The following is a 20,170-nucleotide window of genomic DNA, read 5'->3' on the forward strand; positions in this document are numbered from 1 at the left end:
AAGCTGCTAACGAAGCCCAGGCTAACAGCTAGCTAGCTAGCCTAGCTAGCACCCAATCTAACTGGAGGCGGACGACTGGGCGTTGGTTGCTCAGACAACTGCAGAAGCTAAATAGCGGCAAAGCCAATTTGTTCCATAAGCGAACCAAATCCAACACGAATCATCATAGTTGCAGTTTACAACACGAGTTTTTGAATAAATCGTGACAGTATCTGAGCGCAGCAGTCTCACCCATAACGTTGACGCTCCCTGCCGCCTCAGAAACCGATCATTCACAAGCCGACATTCCCCCTTCTCTCGCTGATATTGCTCGAGCTACGCACTATGAGGCGCGCAACGCCCCCCGTGCTCAACGAATCTACGCCAAAAGGCTGACGTACATTGTACGTGAATCACAAAGGGAGGAACATTTCAATCTCGCGATAACTTTTGATTCTTTTCAGTCTCTATGTGCTATCGCGATAACTCAGAGTTGCACTACAGAAAAAGCATTTTCTTGTGCATATATAGAAGGGAACCCCAAATTAGCGAAAGCTCACGCGAGGGTGTTCATTTTGACCCTAACGATCTTTCGTCAACCTTTTGTGTTGTCTGTTCTTAAACAGACCTATTGAGTGATTTTAACCACACCGGTTTTATATTTTAAAACATAATTAATTAGTACCAATGAAGGAACAACGTGTACAAATCTCGCGAGAGCTTTGTAATTAAGGGTTCCCTTCTAAACACGACCGTTTTTTTTTAATGTGGGAACAATTTTCTTTTTGAACATGCAAAACCAATTACACCTCCCACTCTGTCCTCCTAATCATACGGTTTCATTAAATGGACGGGGCTTGGTCTGTTCACGTTTTGGTTGAAAAATAAACGTTTAGCGTGCACAGCTCATTTGCTGATGTTGTCATTTTACATTATTAGTGGCAGTTAATTTGCAATATGCTTGCCTTTGTGTGTGTGTGTCAAGTTGCTCCGCGACATTCCGGTATCAAAATACGCTGGTGACGGAATGTGAATAGCGTCTGCTGTATCCATGGCGACCAAGACTTCCTAATACCGCTTACTTGGATTGGTTAAAAATATAGTGAAACTGAGCATGTTCTTTTCTAATTTGTTAATATAGGGGCGTCTGCTGTTCCTAGAATAAAAACTATGTCACCTATATCACCGACTAAGGATATTTAATGAAGCAAAATTCGTATTTAGCCGTCCAAATCAACTGTCTAACGTTACTGCTAGTTGGACGAAGGGTAAGAAACCGTTGACTTGTTGTTTTAAACTGCCAATTCACCTGACTAACAAGGCCAGCTCAGTTAAACGGCTCCCTTTAGCCAAACATAAACAATCTAGCTAGCTGCCAGAAGCTAGCCATTGTTATACTGTTGAATTTTTTAAATGTCTGAACTGTCAGTATTTGCCAAAAATGTGTGAAGTTGAATCACAGGTTACTCATGGACACAGAGGAGAAATCTAAAAATGTCCAATCCAGTTAAAAAAGTGAGACAAGGAGAAAAACAGCCCCTGAAATCCAGAGGAATACAGAGCAAGTAAGCTGGGTCATCTCTTCCTCCCAGTTATTCAATAGTCTGATCAAAAGTTTAAAACTAATTCCACTGATATGCCCTAAAACAAATCACCTGATAAGCCTTTTTTATTTTAGGGCATCTCATGATCTCAGGAGGCTTCAGTCCCTGCTTGCCAAAAGCAGCCCCAGACAAGAGGTGAACAACAACAAATGACGCCACTCTGAGGCAGTGTGTCTAGACATTTTGATAACGATACACAGCAGCTCATATTTCTTCAGGTCTGGGTCTGTGTGTGTATATATTGTGGTATGAGACTCTTTGTGTTGCAGGTCGTGGTGTTGAGTCACAGTAAAGCACGCAGCAGCGGAGCCAGCAGATCACAAGGTCCACATCCTCCAAAAGACACCAGCAGGCACAGGAGCGAGAGCGACATCAGCAGTGAAGCCTCTGAACTGGAAAAATTTAGGTCTTCAAAAAAAATTCTGTCATTTTTTTTTTATATCTATATCATCTGAAACTTAAATAAAGTTCTTAGGACCTCAAAACACACAGTGACTTAGCTGATGTGTGCATGCTGCTTATCTGGCATAATCCAAGTCTCCTAAAGTCCCGACATGCCATTTGCACACCATCACAACACACATACCCAGTTCAGACAATCAGCATGTGCAGCCTGTATAAGATAAGAGAAGAGAAGATAACACAACACTACGTAACATAACATAATCATAACATAAGATGAGATAAGATGTTCCTTTATTAATCCCACAGTGGGAAGATTTGCAGTGTTACAGCAGCAAAAAGAGATAGCACGACCACAGAAGCATAAATAAAAAAAAACAGAAGCAATAAAAAATATTGTGTGACCACAAGTTAAAATTGGTCACAAATTTAAATGCGGCCAAGAATGAATGGCCACGAGTTATTGATCTGTCACCACATAATTCTTTTTGTTTTTGTCAAATGTCACCAGAGGGGCTCCATAAATTACTCCCTGCCTGACCACAAGTGACTGAAGTGTGTTATTGTAAGTCATTCCTAAACTGAAGGAAAACAAAATCAATTCAAATTTGTCTGAGTTTGCAAGAGGCTGCTGATGATGCCCCTGTCAGTTAGTCAACAAACAACAGTGTCCTTTGAGATGACTAATAATCTTTTTTTTCTTTTTTTTTTTTTATGAATTATTGATATTGTTCCCATGTGTTATTAAATTGTGGCCACTTTCCTTCTTCCAAATGTCACCAGAGGGTCTCGTCTTCGTTTTTACGAGTGCTGGAAATCATTGAAAATGCTTGGATTTTAATATATTGTCTTCAGGGTTTTGGATTTCGGATAAAATGCTCAAAGCAGCTTGAAATAATAAATCTCTATCTGATTAAATAGTTAACTTTTTAGATAAAGAAATAAAATAAGTCAAAGAACCTGACTGCTTTTGCCTTTTGGACAAAATGAGGACGACTCTGCTTGAGCCTTGGAAGTTTAGACACATTTAGAAACATGAAACTTTGTTGTGTTTTCCTTTAATTTGTCACTCTGCTGTGGAATTTTATCACAAAACATAATTGTTGTTTTAGCACAATAATGTGATTTAGGGCTGCAACTAAGGATTATTTTCATTGTAGAATGATCTATTGATTATTTTCTTGATTAATCGATTAATTGCTGGTCCATAATATGTCAAAAAATGGTGAAAAATGTTTATCAGTGTTTCCAAAAGTCCAGCATGCCATCCTCAAATGTCTTGTTTTGTCCACAACCCAAAGATATTCAGTTTACTGTCAGAGAGCAGTAAAAAGATCAGAAAATATAAGATGTGATATGATCATTTTCAGTATGTTTTCATTTTCAGTATACAGTATGTATATAGATATGTAGGCCTAATTTATCACAGCAGTAAGAAGCTGGAAAAGCTTGAAAATGCTTGAAAACTGAATTTGACTGAGGAAAATATGTAGGATCCCTTTGTTTGAGATAAGTTCAGGGCCCTTTTTGCTTTTAATTAATTGTGTTTTTTCGTGGCTGAACATTACAGTTAACAAAACAGTTTGTACCATTTTGGACTAATTATAGATATGTTCTTTTTTCAGGATCACATATAAAGACCAGCGATGCTTCAGCAGCCACCCACTGCATACACTGTTCTCTGACATCTTCGTGTCTTTGGTCAAGAATCGACTCTGCAGGTAAAACATGTTTGAAATACTTTAAGTTTTCTTCTCTTGTCTTACACACAGCTGACATTACTGACAGTACTTCTTTCTATAGTGAATGGACTGACCATGCACCGCCTGAGTCTGTCCTTAGAGTTCTGATCTGCCTAAGATTATTGATCAGAGATCCTCAACATCAGGTACAGCTAGAAAAAAAGGTGCATTAAAATTGTTCTTGTATGAATGGTATCATTTTATGAATGACTCTTTTAACTGTTTTTTTTTTTTTAGAAAATCTTCCATCAGCTCCAAGGCATCAATTTACTTGCCAGGGTAACTGCTCTCTATGATTTTTCTCACATGCCTAAACCTGCTGTGTTTTGTGATTTATCCACATATTTCTCATATCATCCTCGTCGCTCTTCTACTTCTGTTTCAGTATATGGAGTCTGTTGCTGCCATGTACGTGTCCTGTGGTGAGCAGGCGTTCGCTGTGCAGAAGCTGGTCACAATGACCTGTGAGTAATCTGAGGACAATATCAAAACACTGATAATATGAGCCTTGAGTACGTCCTCATCATGACTGATCGCTCTGCAGACATGTTTCAGAAGCTGTCGGCCGTTGAAAATCAGAGGGTCTGGGTCATCGAGAGCGGCGCCCACAGGGTAAGTGATGAAGTGTGATAAGGTTATCGGTGATTGTGTGCTATTTAAGTCATATTCATGTCTGAGCTATAACAGGAAGTCAGTCTTGTTGGTGCTCTGAGGTAATGCACTCACTACATTTTGTACAGACAACATGGAATGTAGTTGTTTAGACTACAAAATGGTTGTTAAATTTTTTTTTTATGGCCCGAGCATCAAACGGTGCAAGGACCCTTTTGGATTTGCTCACATTATTATTTTTATTCTTTTTCTTTGTTCTCTTCAACTGCATTTTTGAGGGACTAAACTGGCACAAGTTTCACTGCCGCATGAAACTTGGCGCACACATAAGTCATAAAAAATTGCGTTGCCACGGCCTCTAAGAAGCAGCTCCTGCGGCATGTTTCACCCATATGCATGAAAATGCACACACGAATGTTTCATGCCCAGATGCACAAAAAGTCTCTTGGACCCATTCTGTAAACACAACAGGAACCTTTGAATTTTGTGGTCAATTTTGGCGATTTCCATGTGTTGTATTTTAACGAACTCCTCCTATGCAATTCATCATAACGACTTCAAAATCAGTGTGTGCCATCTAGACTACTTTGTGATCAAAAGCTCTTAAAAGATTTAGCGCTTGTTGAAGGGCGTGGTTGGTAAGAGTTCATCGACATGACAATATTCACTCACAGTCAGAGCGCCACCTACTGGCAAAAGGAAATTAAATGTTTTACACTTTGATGTGCTCCTCCAAGCAGACTGACCATATCCAACGCAAATCTGGTCAGAAAGACCTTAAGATCTTGTTAATGCTGTATTGTGAAGATCTTGGCATATTCTCAAACAGCGTCGCCCTGATGGCACAGCGAAGGTCGATGTTTTGCCAAAACACAGGAAGTTGCCTTAACTTCAGTGTACTTGTTTGTACTTTTGTCAGTGGAAATGGCCAAATGCCTTGGTCACGCCCTTTAAAGAACATCTTTAAAGAGCGTCTGGTGACATGGTCGCAGTCGCAGCACGCCCCGACAGGCGTGGAGGTGTGAGGACCTGACCAATGCTGCCTGTACCTTTTATTTGTTTATATCATTATTTTGAATCTCTTATTTCAAAATAAGAATATTTTTGTTTCCACTGTTAAGTTATTATACTAAGTTTTAATTATTGTTTTATTTAGCACTGGTGCTTCGGCCACGGCATGACAATCAATTATTCTTCATCAATCATTGTCTGTAACTGTTTATGTTTGGTCAGATTCAACAAGTTCAGTCTGTATTTGTCCGTGTTTGATGAAGTTTGGTTAGTTTACCATGCTGGTATTTACCTGGACAGTACATGTATGTACAGCAACACATCTCGCACATTAGCGTTAAACTCACTCATATTGACTATCAGTCACACATGGCAGAAGTTAGCCTTCCTTCAAGAAATCCCTCTCTGGCAGGAAGCCATTCTATCTATCTAATGCTATTTTAACCCAAACCATGAATTTTTCCCAACAAAACCTATCCAAGAATGGCATTTTGGCAGGAAGCCTTGAAAGCTAACTTTTCCCAGCAGCCGTCATCGGTTTCTCCCCCGGAGTGACGCAGTCCCTGTAATCAGTATTTTGACGTCTTATAAGCCGTGTAACCTTTTCCAACAGCTGGTTGCTCTGGTGGGACTCAAGATTATAAATAAAGATCTGTCTTCAATGATGAAAATCTCCCTTGTGTTGTCCTCTTAATAACCGCTCCAGATTTTTGTCTGACATTTCGGATATTTCTTGCATGTTTGAATACGTCTTACCACTTTTAAACACAACAGACTCAAAGGGTGTCTCTAAGTTACAGTAGATGTCCACTTCATTCTTCATTTTTAGATATTTTTTGAAGTCAACTGTTTGACTGGGCAAAGGTTTAGTTTGGATTTGTTTCATCGTTGTGCCATGGACAGCTAGTTTTAAACACAGACAACTGCCAACAACTGCCAACATAAGAATGTAAGCTGTTGTTGGAGAATGTTTGATTGCTATGTCATGGGCGAGGACAGTGATCTTCAGTCTTTCCAGTGTCCTCACGGCACTTCCCAATAATAATGACTGTATTTCCATTAAATCTGGAAATTCATTATCCCCTGCTGAGGAATCTCAATGGTTTTGGTGACACTTTGACCTTTCTATGAACACCAACATAAAATTATATAAGAAATGTTGCTATATAATGCAGTGATTGCTGTGGACATTCCTGGTCCTCACAGTATGAACCTTTTCCATTTCAGGCACATTGTGACCTTTTTATTCACGACCACCAACAGGCGGAAATTTGACATTCATGCACAATTAGATTATGTCTCATAATCTAATCGACATTGATTTCTAAAGGGGATAAACCCTTGAAGAACTTCTTTTGTAGTGTCATCCATGTGACAGATTTAACATTTTTTACCTCTATGGTAGCTGTTATGGTTGATAAGAATAGCACAATTGTTGGTATTGTCTCAGTTGTCAAATGAAAATCCTTTTACACTCTCTTTGTGAGTCATGTATTTCATCGGTCAGTCAGTGTCTATTCTTTCAGTATGTCTTCACAAATTCTTCTTCATTTATCGTGCTCTGGATTCTTGGCCTCTCCATTTCTAGACGCTGGTGAAGCTCCTCTCCACAGCAGACAGCAGTGTGCTGCTGGGAGCCCTGCTGGCTCTCACCACTTTGGCTGAGAGGTGAGAAAATACGTCATTAAATGCACTGAATTTATTTATGATTTCATCTGTTGCAAGACATTTTTTTTTCCTGCAGCCCAGAATGCAAGGAGGAGATTGGAGAGCTGCCGATAGTCGAGAACCTACTTGTAATACTGCAGGAATATGACCTGCTGTCAAAGAGGTTAGAAACATTTCTTTTGTCACTGTCAGGTGAAATGTTGTGTCTAGTCAGGGGAAGCTTCATTTATTTGTTCTGATATAAAACTAGACAATCAAATCAAGTTGCTGCATCCTGTTTCGTCTTAACTTATCTAATCTCATTTGGTCTTATCTGAAACTACACAGACACAAAAAACATATAAACCCTTGGATACTGAAGAAAAGTGCAGCTAGAAAGCAATTTGTACTATTTAAAACAATGAATCAACATCAAACACAATAAAATGTTTTAAGAAAAAGCGAGGCTGAACTGAAGCTGATGTTTCCTCCAGAATGAGTGCAGAGCTGCTGAGGCTCCTGTCCCCGGTGTGGCAGGTGAGGGACCAGGTGAGGGAGCTGGAGGGTCTGCCGGTGCTGCTCAGCCTGCTCTACGGCCACCACCTGAAGCTGCTGTGGAGCGTCGCCTGGGTCCTGGTCCAGCTGTGCGAGGACCCCAACACCAGGACGGAGATCCGGAGCTGGGGCGGCGTGCAGCAGCTTCTTCGGCTGCTCAACAGGTCTGTGAGACCGAACGATTAAAGCGTCTTTGATATTTACATGTCATCATATGAATTCAATTGAACTTTCCTGAAAATTTTCTGCTCGAAGCTACAACAGGTACTTTTCTGTCCACACTGAGCTGAATGGTGGCTTTAAAGGGTCACTCCACAGAGTTATTATTGCACTTCCACAAAGTTGTTGGACTCAGATTAAAAAGACAGAATGATCAACATTGAACCAACACTTTTAGTGACTTTTAGTCTCTTGTACAGGCCAAACTGTGCATCACCACCATACCACTATAGTGGGTCACAAGTGATGATTGAAAAGGATTATGTATATATGAATCTGTACATTATTTTTTTAAGGAAAATGTTGCATATTATGCCTTTGAGCTTCATTTTCAGGCAAAAACAAATGACAAAGAAGTGCCATTACTTAGATTATTTAGTATGGTAACGTACAAATTCTAACAGCGAGAGGCAGTACGTGTTCGACCGCTCGTCCATTGAGACGCTGTCCAGCGCCAATGCAGCCGGCCGCATCCAGAGAGAGCACATCAGAGAGGAGCTGAGCCCACAGGAGGAGGTGGACAACACTACGGCCCTGCAGTCAGGTCAGGGTCTTTACAACTTATCACGTACTGCACCTAAAATACTGAGTTAGAAATCACGCAGTAAGATTCTGTGCTGTTGATAATGTGAGATGGTCAAAATGGCCTGTAAATTTTGACTTGTCTTTGCCACTGCACAGTAAATTCTTCCCCCAGAGGAGTCTTATCAGTTACTGAGAATGTAAACAGTTTATTCCTGGAGTCAGACTCCAGACCATCACTGACTTTTGGAGGAAATGGTTGTAAATTTACTGCTTCTGAGTGTCACTTTACACTAATACTTTAAACACTTTATAAAATAAAACTAATCTGGGTCAAAAACAGAGATGTTTGTCCCAAGTATCTGCAGAGAAACGTTACAGTTTTACAGTCTAAAGGCTTCTGTCTTTCCAGTCTTTGTTCCTCCATTGGTTTGGGGAGTGAGTTGTTAATGTTCTCAGCTGTTTATTGGACTGTCTGAGACTATAACACTGCATGAATGAGTTCTAAAATTAAGTCATATCCTCTTTAATCCCTTTTCCAGCCTGCTGTACAGTTTTGACTGAGCTTAGTCTGGATGACACATCTGCTCAACACATTGTGCAGGTAAGGAGGAGTCCTTACTCGCAGAGCAGGACAGCTGAGAGGAATGAATGATATCAAATTTTATACTTACCAAATATATAAATGTTAAACACTTGTTTTTGCTCCCATGTTTTCATGAGTTGAGGTAAAAGATTGAAGTCTTTTTCTGTGCGCCTCAAAAAGTTCATTTCTCCTTTTCCAAGATAATTCATCCACCTGACAGATGAAACACAGGTATCCCATGGACTGGTCACAATGAAAGCCACTGATTGATTAACACTGATACTCTTCCTCTAACCAATCACTCATCATGCCTTCACCTGTCCAAACCAATAAACAGGAGGCAAAACATTCAACAAGTTATGAAAAATGGGAGTAAAAAAGTCTTGCATTTATATTTTTGTTGAGCTATATATATGTAAAATACATATATAGCTATATCAAATTATGTATGTAAAACATTGCAAAATACCTCAGTTAATTTTGGTATTCTATTTCTTAGGAAAATGGGGTTTATATAATCTCAAAATTGATTTTACCACAAAACTCTGGACCAAAGGTCACATCTTTACAGGTATATGACTTCATATATGTATTAAATTATATTTTGAGGTGAATGAAGATGGTCTAAACTAACAGAACATAACATATAATGTACATTTGTTTGCATATTGACAGTGCTATGCATTTCGGACCCTCCGGTTTCTCTTTAGCGTGGAGAGAAACAGACATCTGTTTAAGAGGTGATGATATACTGTACATATATATTTACTGTAGAAAGAAAACACATATAACACATTATATCAAATGTGCAAACCGTTTCACTTTGCCTACTGTTTTGGAAGAATTGTCTCTGTGTTCCAGTGCTGTTATGTAATCTTTCACCCATTTCAGACTCTTTCCCACAGACCTTTTTGAGATGTTTATTGATGTTGGACATTACGTACGGGACCTCGCGGCCTATGAGGGACTGCAAACCAAAGTTTCGCTCTACACCGTAAGAGAACAGCTTCTAAATGGATTCATCTGTTTGTTCAGCTGGTTTTGGGGCTGTAAAATAAAAAGAAATATTAATAAATAAAATAAAACAGTGTGGACTGACATGGAGGATTTACTTTGCAAATGTTTGGCGTGCTGTGTGTTTCGTAATGCAGGAGGAAGAACTGGACAGTCTGAGAGAGAGCATCGAGGCTGTGGACCAGAACCGACCTCCCCTTAAAATCATCAGTGGTTACTCCATACTGGACCACCTGGGCACCGGAGCCTTTGGGAGCGTCTTTAAGGTACGATGAAAACAGCATCAATCTGCAGTCAGCTGTGGTTTTTTTTGGGGTCAGTTTTGCTTTTTTGTGACCTCATGTTTCAGGTGATTCACATCAAATGTCATTTGTTCCAATAAATCCGCTCAGGTGCGAAAACAGAGCGGCCAGAACCTCCTGGCTCTGAAGGAGGTGAACCTTCACAATCCGGCATTTGGCAAAGACAAGAAGTCCAGAGACAGCAATGTGGAGAAAATCATCTCAGAGCTCACGATCGTCAAAGAACAGGCACAACGTTTACATTTAAGTATTCAAGTAAAAACAAGTTCAGCCATATTTTGTGTTTCTCATGTGTCCTTCTGTTCTTCTTCTCTAGATGACTCACCCAAACATTGTTAAATATTACAAAACTTTTCTGGAAGGTAAGAAGAATTATATTTATATTTTCTGGCCTGTTTAGCCTCCAGCTATTGTAAGGAAGGAATAAAGCAAATGATAATCATACTGTTCTTTTCAGGCGATAAGCTGTACATCGTGATGGAGCTGATCGAGGGAGTGCCTCTGGCCGAACATTTGAACTCTCTGAAGGAGAAGCAGCAGCGGCTCACAGAAGACAGAATCTGGATTGTTTTCTTACAGGTAACAACTTGTGACTTTAAACCTCTTAAGGAAACAAATCCCCACTTGGTAAATGATTAATATTATTTGAATTTTGATTTCCACAGACAAAGAGAAAGATCAGTTGCATTTAATTTGGGTAATCCGAATGAGCAGTTTGTTTTTGTGTCACTGGGTTAAAGTTCAGTCACCTCTAAGCATAATGTCATTTGACTGATCCAAGAGAAAACTAGGCTACTCCTCCTCCTCTTGGCTCTGTTTTCAGGCCTTATAAAAACTATCACGTGACAAGAGACTCAGCAATAATTATCTTTCTGCAGGAAGGCTTCCTCTGCCTCTAATGGGGCTGGAAGAAGACAAAAATGAGTTCTGATACTCATCGATTTTTGGGATATTTTTGTGAAATATTATATAATTTGACCTCTTTGGGCCTTGGACAGTCTAAATGAAACCATATGAGAAGTTTAGAGGGGAAATGTCTCTTTCAGAGGCTCATAGGCTGTTTTTTAAAGTCCAATCATAGCGTGAAAAGTAACTAGTAATTATACATAGTCAGGTAAATGCAGTGGAGTAAAAAAGTACAATATACCTTTTGTCTCTCGTGCAGTGAAGTAGAAAGCAGCATAAAACTTCTAGTTAAGTATAAGAACCTCAAACTGTATTCAAGTATAATACTTGAGTAAATGTAGTTACTTTCCAGTGGGTTTCTAGGAAAGATTGTAAAGTAGCTAAGCTCATTTGAAAAAATAGAAATTATGATTTGATTTTTTTTCTTTAAAGCTGCCTGACTCAGCTGAAACACCTTGAGTCAAAATAGAAAGCTAAAAGTAATGATTAAGTAGTTGAAATGTGCAGCTTTTACCAAACCAAGTGGTCGTATGAATGCAAAGTTGACCAAAACAACATGAAGTCTAAACAGTGAAACCTATAATTTCTACATCTTGCATGAAAAAAATATTTTATAATAGACACTTTTATGTATTTAATAGTGTTATATAACATTTAGTTATAAAAACAAGTTAAATGAATCCCTTTGGAACATGAGTTGGTTTTGATGAAGGGGTTCTTGAACTCATCAGATGTAGATGTGAACAAAAAAAGTTTGAAACTGCAGTATTACAAGACTGTTTCCCCAAAAGTCAAGAGTATGTTTTGCTTTTCCAGCGGTTGAGGAATTTCAGTCTGCTCTGTTTCAGAGCTCACTGCCAATAATCTAAAATATGAATGTAAATAATGTCCCTCGCCAAAGAGGAGAGACATTTTTGTGGTTTTCTTTTACTGACTTAATTACTAATTGATTTGTCTTCAGATGTGTCTGGCGTTGCGGTACCTGCACAAGGAAAAGAGAATAGTTCACCGCGACCTCACGCCAAACAACATCATGCTGGGGGAAAAGGACAAAGTCACCATCAGTGAGCGTCATCTTACAGTTTTCCACACGCCACATCATCTCCAGTCGCATCACTCTCTCTGTTGTGTCTTATTTCAAAAGCTGAACCTCTTTCTTCCTCCCACTTGAAGCTGACTTTGGCCTCGCTAAGCAGAAACAGGAGAACAGCAAGTTGACGTCGGTGGTCGGCACCATTCTTTACTCCTGGTGAGGAAACCAATTCACTCTGAGCATCCAGCTGCTTTTAAATTAAGAAGCCGGTTTAAGGGATCTGCAACCTGCGGCTCTGAAGCTGCATGCGGCTCTTTTGCTCCTCCCTGTGGCTCCCTGTGGCTTTGAAAAAAAAATTAAATGGAAATGAATAACAGTTTCTTTTTATGTTTTAATTTTCGTGTCAGTCTATTGTGGTTGTAGCCCTAATGTGATTCTTACAGACTCCAGATGTAAAATTGTTTTTTTACATTAAAGAATATAAGAAAACATGTCCAGGGAAAATAACTGCGGCTCCAGGCAGATTTCTTTTCTTCTTTTTTTGTCTTTTTATACCACGTGTTGCTGACCTCTGGTTTAAGGGATGCTGTAAGAAATTTCTACTATGTCTTTGGTAGAATATAGTTCCAATCAGATCGGTTTATGAAAATAATGACATTTAATTGTCATCAGTGGTATTGAGGGGCAGATATCTCAAAGCCTGCCCATATAAAACTACTATAAAACAAAAGGAGAGGAGAGGAGAAGTATTACACATTAGTTTTAATATACTGCAACTACGGTTTCAGTATAACTTAAACAGCAGGAAAATTAAATGAAGGATGTTTAAAACTGGCAGGTGGGTTAAATGGATGTCAGACAGGTCAGTTGTGCTGCTCTAACTCACATTTAACCTCGTCCTGTTTGTGTGAACGGTTAGCACCCTGATACTGTAATGATTTATAAAGGGTTGTCAGATCCTGTAGAATCTGTCATCACACCCTCTTGGTGAGAACTGCATTTTTTTTTTTTTTTTTTCAAGATGCAGGTGCTGCATGACATTTTTCATAAGGACAGAGTGGGTTGGAGGCTGTGTTTGCTTCCGGTTTCATAATATCACTCTGAGACACTTGAAGGCAGGATGGCAGAGCTGTTTTTATGTTATTACAGCCCGCTACCAACTTAGAGACAGAACAGCAGGTACTTCAGCTCAAGTGTGTTTATGGTCCTGACAACAGATGTGTGTGTGTGTGTGTGTGTGTGTGTGTGTGTGTGGTTTTGTTCTCATATGTTTGTGAGGATATATTTGAGTTAATCCAGTCCTCACTTTGTTTATGAACTGTTTTAGAGTTGGTTAACATCAGGTTTAGGTTAGGTAACTTCAGATGCTAGGAAATACATTATTATGAAGTTCTTCATAGATTATGATGTATAAAAAATCTCTCTCTCTCTCTCTCTCTGTGTGTGTGTGTGTGTGTGTGTGTGTGTAGTCCAGAGGTGGTGAAGAATGAGCCGTATGGAGAGAAAGCTGACGTTTGGGCTTTGGGCTGTATCCTCTACCAGATGGCTGCTTTACAGCCTCCGTTCTACAGCAGCAACATGCTGTCACTGGCCAGCAAGGTAATATACTGCACACACACACACACACACACACACACACACACACACACGCACAGACTGAACTTAGAATATTTTTGTCTCTGTCGTCGTCTGTTGTTCTTTTCTTCTCATTCTGTGCTGGCAGATTGTCGAGGCCGTCTATGAGCCGATTGAAGAAGGATCTTTCTCAGAGAGAGTCACAGACATGATCAGATGGTGAGACTCTTATTTTGAAATTATTGACATTCATCATGCCTTATTGGCCCTCCAACAACCTGAATCTGTCACTTTGATCATTTCTAAATATGAAAAAATCTTTCTTTTAAATGAGACAGAGGCTAATAAGCCCATTCTTTGGTTATATATATTGTTAAGCACAGAGACACTTATAATTTTAAAAATTTTAACTCTGTTTAAGCTGAGGGAATTTAGGGAAGTCAAACTGACTTAATTAAATATTTAATATGAAAGCTACTTGTTCCTCCAGCATATTCATACAGTTTTGGGACGTCCTGTCAGGTGTTTGAGTCCAGATGCAGACCAGCGGCCCGACATCGTGGCCGTCAGCTCCAGGATCTCGGACCTCATGATGAGGCTGATGGACGGCCTCTACGCCTCCCAGAATGCACTGGAAAGAAGAGCGGAAAGAGACAGGAAACGAGCGCAGAAGTACTTCCTGGAGAGGCAGAAATACAGGACGAACTGCGTGTCTCAGGTAAAGTGGATTTAAATTGGAATTGAGACGTCGTCCTTAAGGACTGTTTACGTTTTAGTTATTGTACAAAAAGGAACTATTTTAAATATGAAAGTGGTAAATAATTGTTTTTGTTAGTTTATATCCTGCAGGTTTTTTTAAGTTTTGCACTTTTTGCAGGAAAAATCCTCGATGAATTCTGAGTGTCCAACTCCACGCTCCTCTGCAGCCTGCAGTTCAAACCACAGCGAGCAGAATATCAGTCAAGGTCAGAATTTATTAACACACTTGGAAAGATTTGAAAACAAAGTGGTTGCATGGTCTCAGTTATAATTTGCGTGTTTTTAGATGATGCCTCAGATGGTGACGCTGAACCTTGCGATACCAAAATCAGCTCTACTGCCTTTACAGGAAAACACGACGGTTAGTTCTCTGCCAGATGTGAGAATATTCATCATGAGGTTGGGTAGCATTTTGTTTTTCCCTGATAGATAAGTTTGTTTGCCCTCCTGAAGGGCACGTCAGCTTGTTCACTGGAAACAAGGGGAAGCAGTCTGGGATTTGAACTGGCAGTATTTCCAGTAACGAGCTAGAAGTTGCTCTTTTTCTCTTGTTCCTGCTCCTGGTGTAAATTTTTCAGATTGTTTCACTGTGTTTATTCGCTGTGTTGTGTGATCAAAGGATTAAAGTCCAGTGCCTGTGTTACACCTGACCAAACTCTGTCTGGGTAAGTCAAAAATCTCACATTAACTCCAATATTTCTGTGAAAACAGTTATTTGGAAAAGGAGACAGACGTTGATGCACAAACACTACAATTTTTACAAAAACTGTTCATTTATATTTTGCACAATTTACTGTATTGACCTGCATTTTCAATTTGCCTTTTTTCTCAGTGGGGATCATGCCGCCGCTGCAAAGATTAAACCAAGACCAGGTGCATTCTTAGTGTTTAACGCTCATTATAAACTTAATTAAATGTGAAGACTATGCAAGTAAAACAACCGAGGAGCAGACTTTCTATATGAAATGTGTCTGTCTGTTCTGTTTGTTCAGTCTCTGTGTGTCTGGTTTTGCTCTCACCTCAGTGTCAGCAGGGATCTGTGTCTCCCAGAGGAAAGTTCGGCAGATTGATGATCCCATCCAGAGGCTCCTCGTGCAGCTGCACAAAATTATTTACATCACTCAAGTACAGCAACTTTTCTTATCAGTAATTTGAACATGGACGATGATATGTGAAGAAGGCTTCAGAGGAGCTTTGACTGTGTTTTTGTTCCACCTGCAGCTTCCACCGGCGCCGCACCACAGCATCAAACGACGGGTCATCGAAAGATTTAAAAAGTCTCTCTTCCACTGTGGGAGCGATCCGTACAACCTGAAGGTGGAGCTCAGCAAGGTTTGTACCTTCTCAAAACAAGAAACAAGGGAATGTTTAGCATAAATTAAATTATTTTTCTTTCGGTCAACTCATCGATTAATCAGCTGATCGTTGTAGTTCTAAACTATTCATGAATTAAGGAGTGTAGTCATGAATTTTAGTCTAACTTTTTTTTAGGGGAGAACAGTGTGGGTTCTTGTTTTTCTCTGGCTTTTTTTTTTACACTTCACTCGTCAGTTTTATTGCAACTTTGCATGTAATTTGTTTATTTATCTGACAGTCACACACACGAGGCCACAGCATTATCTGATGTAATTCAAATCAGTGGTTATTATTAGAAAAAGATGGTATCCATGGGTACATAATCTTACATTTGAATGTTTTTCCTCATTTAGTTATGAATGGTGAAACAAATCTTACCATTCTGTTATATTCTGTTATATTATTTTGATTTATTTGAGAAGAGTCTTTCAGGTTTTTTTTCTAAGTCAATGGAGGGTCCATTAGTCTCTTTTTAATTTTTGCACAGTCCCTAAAATCAAAATAAGAATCTCCTTCATGTTTTTCACTGTAGATCCTCCAGGCTTCTCCAGAACTGATGGAGTTGGGCTCAACCAGCTCGGACTGGTTCCCTCTGGTCCACTTCACAGGAGACGCCCACTCAGCTGACAGCACAGGTGAGAGTTACCGTTTCCACATCCCCACCTTCACCACCTTAAAATACTGCAGGTTCTTCTCTTAGACGAACTCAAACGATGATACATCTGGTGCATTTTTGGCATTTAGTGATCTGCTCCATTGTCATCAGGTTGAGTCTTTGCCTCAGATGATGCAGATTCACTGCTTTAGTTTTTAAATTTGATCGGCAAGAATGTGCAACTGATTTTCTCTTTGTTTTTATGCTTCTGACAGGTGATGAAAATCTCAAAGATGGAGTCACCTATCAGCAGATGCAGGTCAGTTGAAAAACGAGCCATTACCAGATGTTCACCGTTTAACATCTGGAGAACATAAATCATTTTCATTTCTGATTCTTTAAACAAATAGTTCATTATAACATTATGATTATTTGGTTTCTAGGTAAGAGTCAGATGAGAAGATCGATACCAGTTTCATCTGTTTAACATTTTAAAGCTATAGTGAGGACGTGTTAGCTTAGCTTAGCACAAAAACTGGAAGCAGGGGGAAACAACGAGCCACAGCATCTGGACCACTTTGTAACCCCCGTAAAACTACAACTTGTCATTTTTTACTCTTAGATTTTTGTGCAGATTAAACAAACAAACTAATAAAATGTGAATTAGTGAGCTCTTGTGTTGCTGCCATGCAGATTTTGTTTCCTTTTCACAGAGTTACCATACTATATGAACGTGGTGTTGATATTCTTATCTCTCAGCTGGACCGTGAATAATAATAATAGTATTTCCCAAAATATCAAACTCATAATCAAGAGTGAGTAAATATTTTCTTTAATATATACCAACTGTTTAAATTCTGAGGATATGTGTTACTCTGTAAGAGTAGGTGTCACCTTTGTGTTCCTCCTGCTAGATCCGGTGTCTCATTTCGAAACCAAAATCTTTAATTTCCGCCTCATGGTGAAATTGAACGCCTGTCAGCTGCCGGTGAAGTGATTTCCTGTGCAATGTTCCTTTTCAGGGCCTCATCGAGGAGCTGCTGGAGGAGAACAGCTACTATGAAGCAACACACAGCAGGTGACCTGGAGACTTGTGCAAAAATAACCAAAAATTCAGTTATTATTCATCATTAAATGTTTTGTTTTCACTTGTTCTTGTATGAGACATGATGGTCTCTGGTATTTGGTATTTAATGGCAGCAGTCAGTTTGTTTGAGTATTTAATGTCACTGTAGTTTCTCTTGAATTAATGAATCCGGGGTCTGTTTACTCAAATACTTACGTACTTAAATTTCCTTTGCCATGTCTTATTGGTTTCTTGTTTCTTGTTTTGTTGCTTGTAGCGAGGTTAGAGGATTATTACACTGAGTGCTGTAAACAAAGTGGATCAGATGATTATAATCGTTCATGTGTTTTGTGTTGATTTCAGGATCACAGAGAAAAGAAATGTCCAAGAAAACAAGTGAACAGCTTCCATATTCATCCTCAGACGACACAGAAGCAGCTGGAAAAACACAGACTTATTCCAGTGTGATCAGCCACACTGTATGTACACTTACAATGTAATGAACTTTAATTAAAATCAATCCTTTATAGGTAATTAATAATTATTGAACATATGAACCTATGAAAATGCAAAGTAAAAACATGCATGTGCTTGTGTTCAGGCTGCTGCAACATGTTACCAAAGCTGACGTGTTAATGTCGCCACACCAGGACAGCAGCCGCTGCATCGATTGTTGTCATTATTGATTAGTCTGATGGTTACTTTTCCAATTAATTGATTGGTTCATAACATGCCAGAAAAGAGTGAAAAATGTCCGTCACAGTTTCCTAAAGCTCAGCGTGATTAAATTGACCGTCCTGTTCAACAACAGTTCAAAATCCTCAGATATCGAATGTACTGATTGCTGATTATTTTTAGATTAGTTGATTGGCTCAGGGGTTAAGTGACTGATCATTACAGCTCTGCACCACTCACCTCTGTGGTTATTTGTACACATTTGATGTGACGTTTGAATCTACAAAGATCATTTGAAATATGTGCATGATACTGTGAATGTGCTTTTAATGAAGGCTGAACCCATGAGAACCTCCTCATATCAAAGTGAACTGGCCCGTAACCTGCATACATGTACACACAGAAAAAAAACTGACTTAAGCTGCATCCAAAGCTCTTTGTCTGGAGTTCAAGCTCGTGTGAAGTGTTCCATTTTGTTATTTCAGGTTTGTCTGAGTTTAGCACTTTAACTTCTCAGGACCAGACTCAGCGGTTTGACTGTTTCGGCTCCTCACTGCAGGACCGTATATCACAGCACGTGTTGTTTCCAGTGGCTGCGAGCCAAAGCTGCGGAGCCAAATCCTCCTCGTTCACTTCACCCTCAAAGAGCTGATAAGAAATCCAACACTCGCTTTAACTCAACATCCGTTTTCAAACATATCACAGTGTCTGAACAGGAAAGAAATCCAGGCTCCGGTCCAAAATGTGAGAAAAAAATAGCAACAGTGAGGAAGAATTATTATGTAGTGTAGTGGCTAAATCATTAAAAAGCCAACATGTTTGTTTCCCCCGTTTATTTGATTGCTTCCCATTGGCTGTTGCTTGTTATATAGGTGGGAACACACCTGTGTTGTCTGTTGAAGACCTCCAGTGGTCGAAACATGTTGTCTTCGCTAATGATTTAACCACTACAAGAAATACTTACTTACTTACTTCTTCGTTGTTGCTATTTTTTCTCATATTCTGGAGTGCCTGGATTGCTTTTCCTGTTTGTACTGTTTGTTTCTCTGTTTTCCAAGAACACTCGACACATTTATGATCTACGGTTGAGTTCACAGAGTAACCAGTCCTAACATCACAATGTCTGACTGCAGCTTCAGCAGACAGTGAAATGTTTAGATTTTTTTTTTACACGTTTTGCTGTACTTGAATTAAATCAACATGCACTTTGAACTACTGCTATCATTTCCAATATAATTAATGTCCAAAATATATTTTTTGTACGTGCATTTTCATAATTTTGAAGAGTGGATGGCAGCTGAAGGGACACGTTCTCATGCACTTTGATCCAAAAGGGAATTAATCAGTATCATCTGTTTAAGAAATAGCTATTTTAAAATGATATATTAAATAAACACTATTTAATGCAAACAATGCCCATTTGTGTTCAGTTGTTGTGTTAATATAAAGTTTAATATTTTGTTCAGATACTTTACTTAAAGCTACTGCAATGAGTTTTTAACTGGCTATGAAAAGTAAGCATAAGCAAACAAGACCATCACTGAGAAGGTTGGTTATTTCTGTATAGTTATTTTTAATTCTTAGTTCCTGTTTAATGCTCCGTGAAATTAGATGAAACGGTTTAACAGCATGTTTACATTTTCCCAGGCAGAGTTATGTTACCCAGCTGAAACGAAGCAGATTTTTCTTTAGATCATTTTTATTTTTGATGTTGTATTTTGTGGTTATGGTGGTGGAAACACTGACGCCTCCAAAATTAACAAAATAAAAAAGTTCCTTGTAGTAGCTTAAATGAAGAACAGAAGTATCAAAGAAAAATGTCCTCAAAATATCAAAATGACAAGTTCTGATTCTGCAGGAAATGTCACCTGTGGCTGGTATTATTAATATATATGACATTATTAGATTGTTATTACTGTTGCATCAGTTCCTGTGCAGTATTCGACTGTTGCAGCTGCTCAAGGTGGAGCTATTTTTAACTACTTTACACAGTCAGTTAGTTCAGTCCAG

The 20,170-nt window shown here is 39.1% G+C and overlaps 1 protein-coding gene across 1 annotated transcript; it reads left to right on the plus strand.

Moving 5' to 3' along the window:
- The first annotated feature begins 1,458 nt into the window (after window positions 1–1,458).
- Window positions 1,459–19,114, plus strand: nek10 (NIMA-related kinase 10). Its single transcript, XM_084727606.1, has 35 exons — window positions 1,459–1,544; window positions 1,658–1,718; window positions 1,853–1,989; window positions 3,611–3,706; window positions 3,789–3,873; window positions 3,965–4,006; window positions 4,113–4,191; window positions 4,272–4,339; window positions 6,939–7,018; window positions 7,095–7,181; window positions 7,492–7,716; window positions 8,176–8,315; window positions 8,836–8,897; window positions 9,379–9,450; window positions 9,555–9,619; window positions 9,771–9,873; window positions 10,031–10,159; window positions 10,286–10,423; window positions 10,512–10,557; window positions 10,653–10,774; window positions 12,063–12,165; window positions 12,275–12,350; window positions 13,604–13,733; window positions 13,858–13,928; window positions 14,232–14,427; window positions 14,587–14,674; window positions 14,755–14,829; window positions 15,088–15,133; window positions 15,301–15,341; window positions 15,493–15,593; window positions 15,690–15,800; window positions 16,357–16,459; window positions 16,695–16,738; window positions 17,442–17,497; window positions 17,849–19,114. Exons 1-35 carry the CDS (start codon window positions 1,474–1,476, stop codon window positions 17,883–17,885), a joined length of 3,186 nt encoding a protein of 1,061 aa, XP_084583732.1. The 5' UTR covers window positions 1,459–1,473; the 3' UTR covers window positions 17,886–19,114.
- Window positions 19,115–20,170: the final 1,056 nt, after the last annotated feature.

Source organism: Lutjanus erythropterus, chromosome 9 (assembly GCF_056507025.1).
Source record: "Lutjanus erythropterus isolate fLutEry1 chromosome 9, fLutEry1.hap2, whole genome shotgun sequence".
In the NCBI taxonomy this organism is placed as follows: Eukaryota; Metazoa; Chordata; class Actinopteri; order Lutjaniformes; family Lutjanidae; genus Lutjanus; species Lutjanus erythropterus.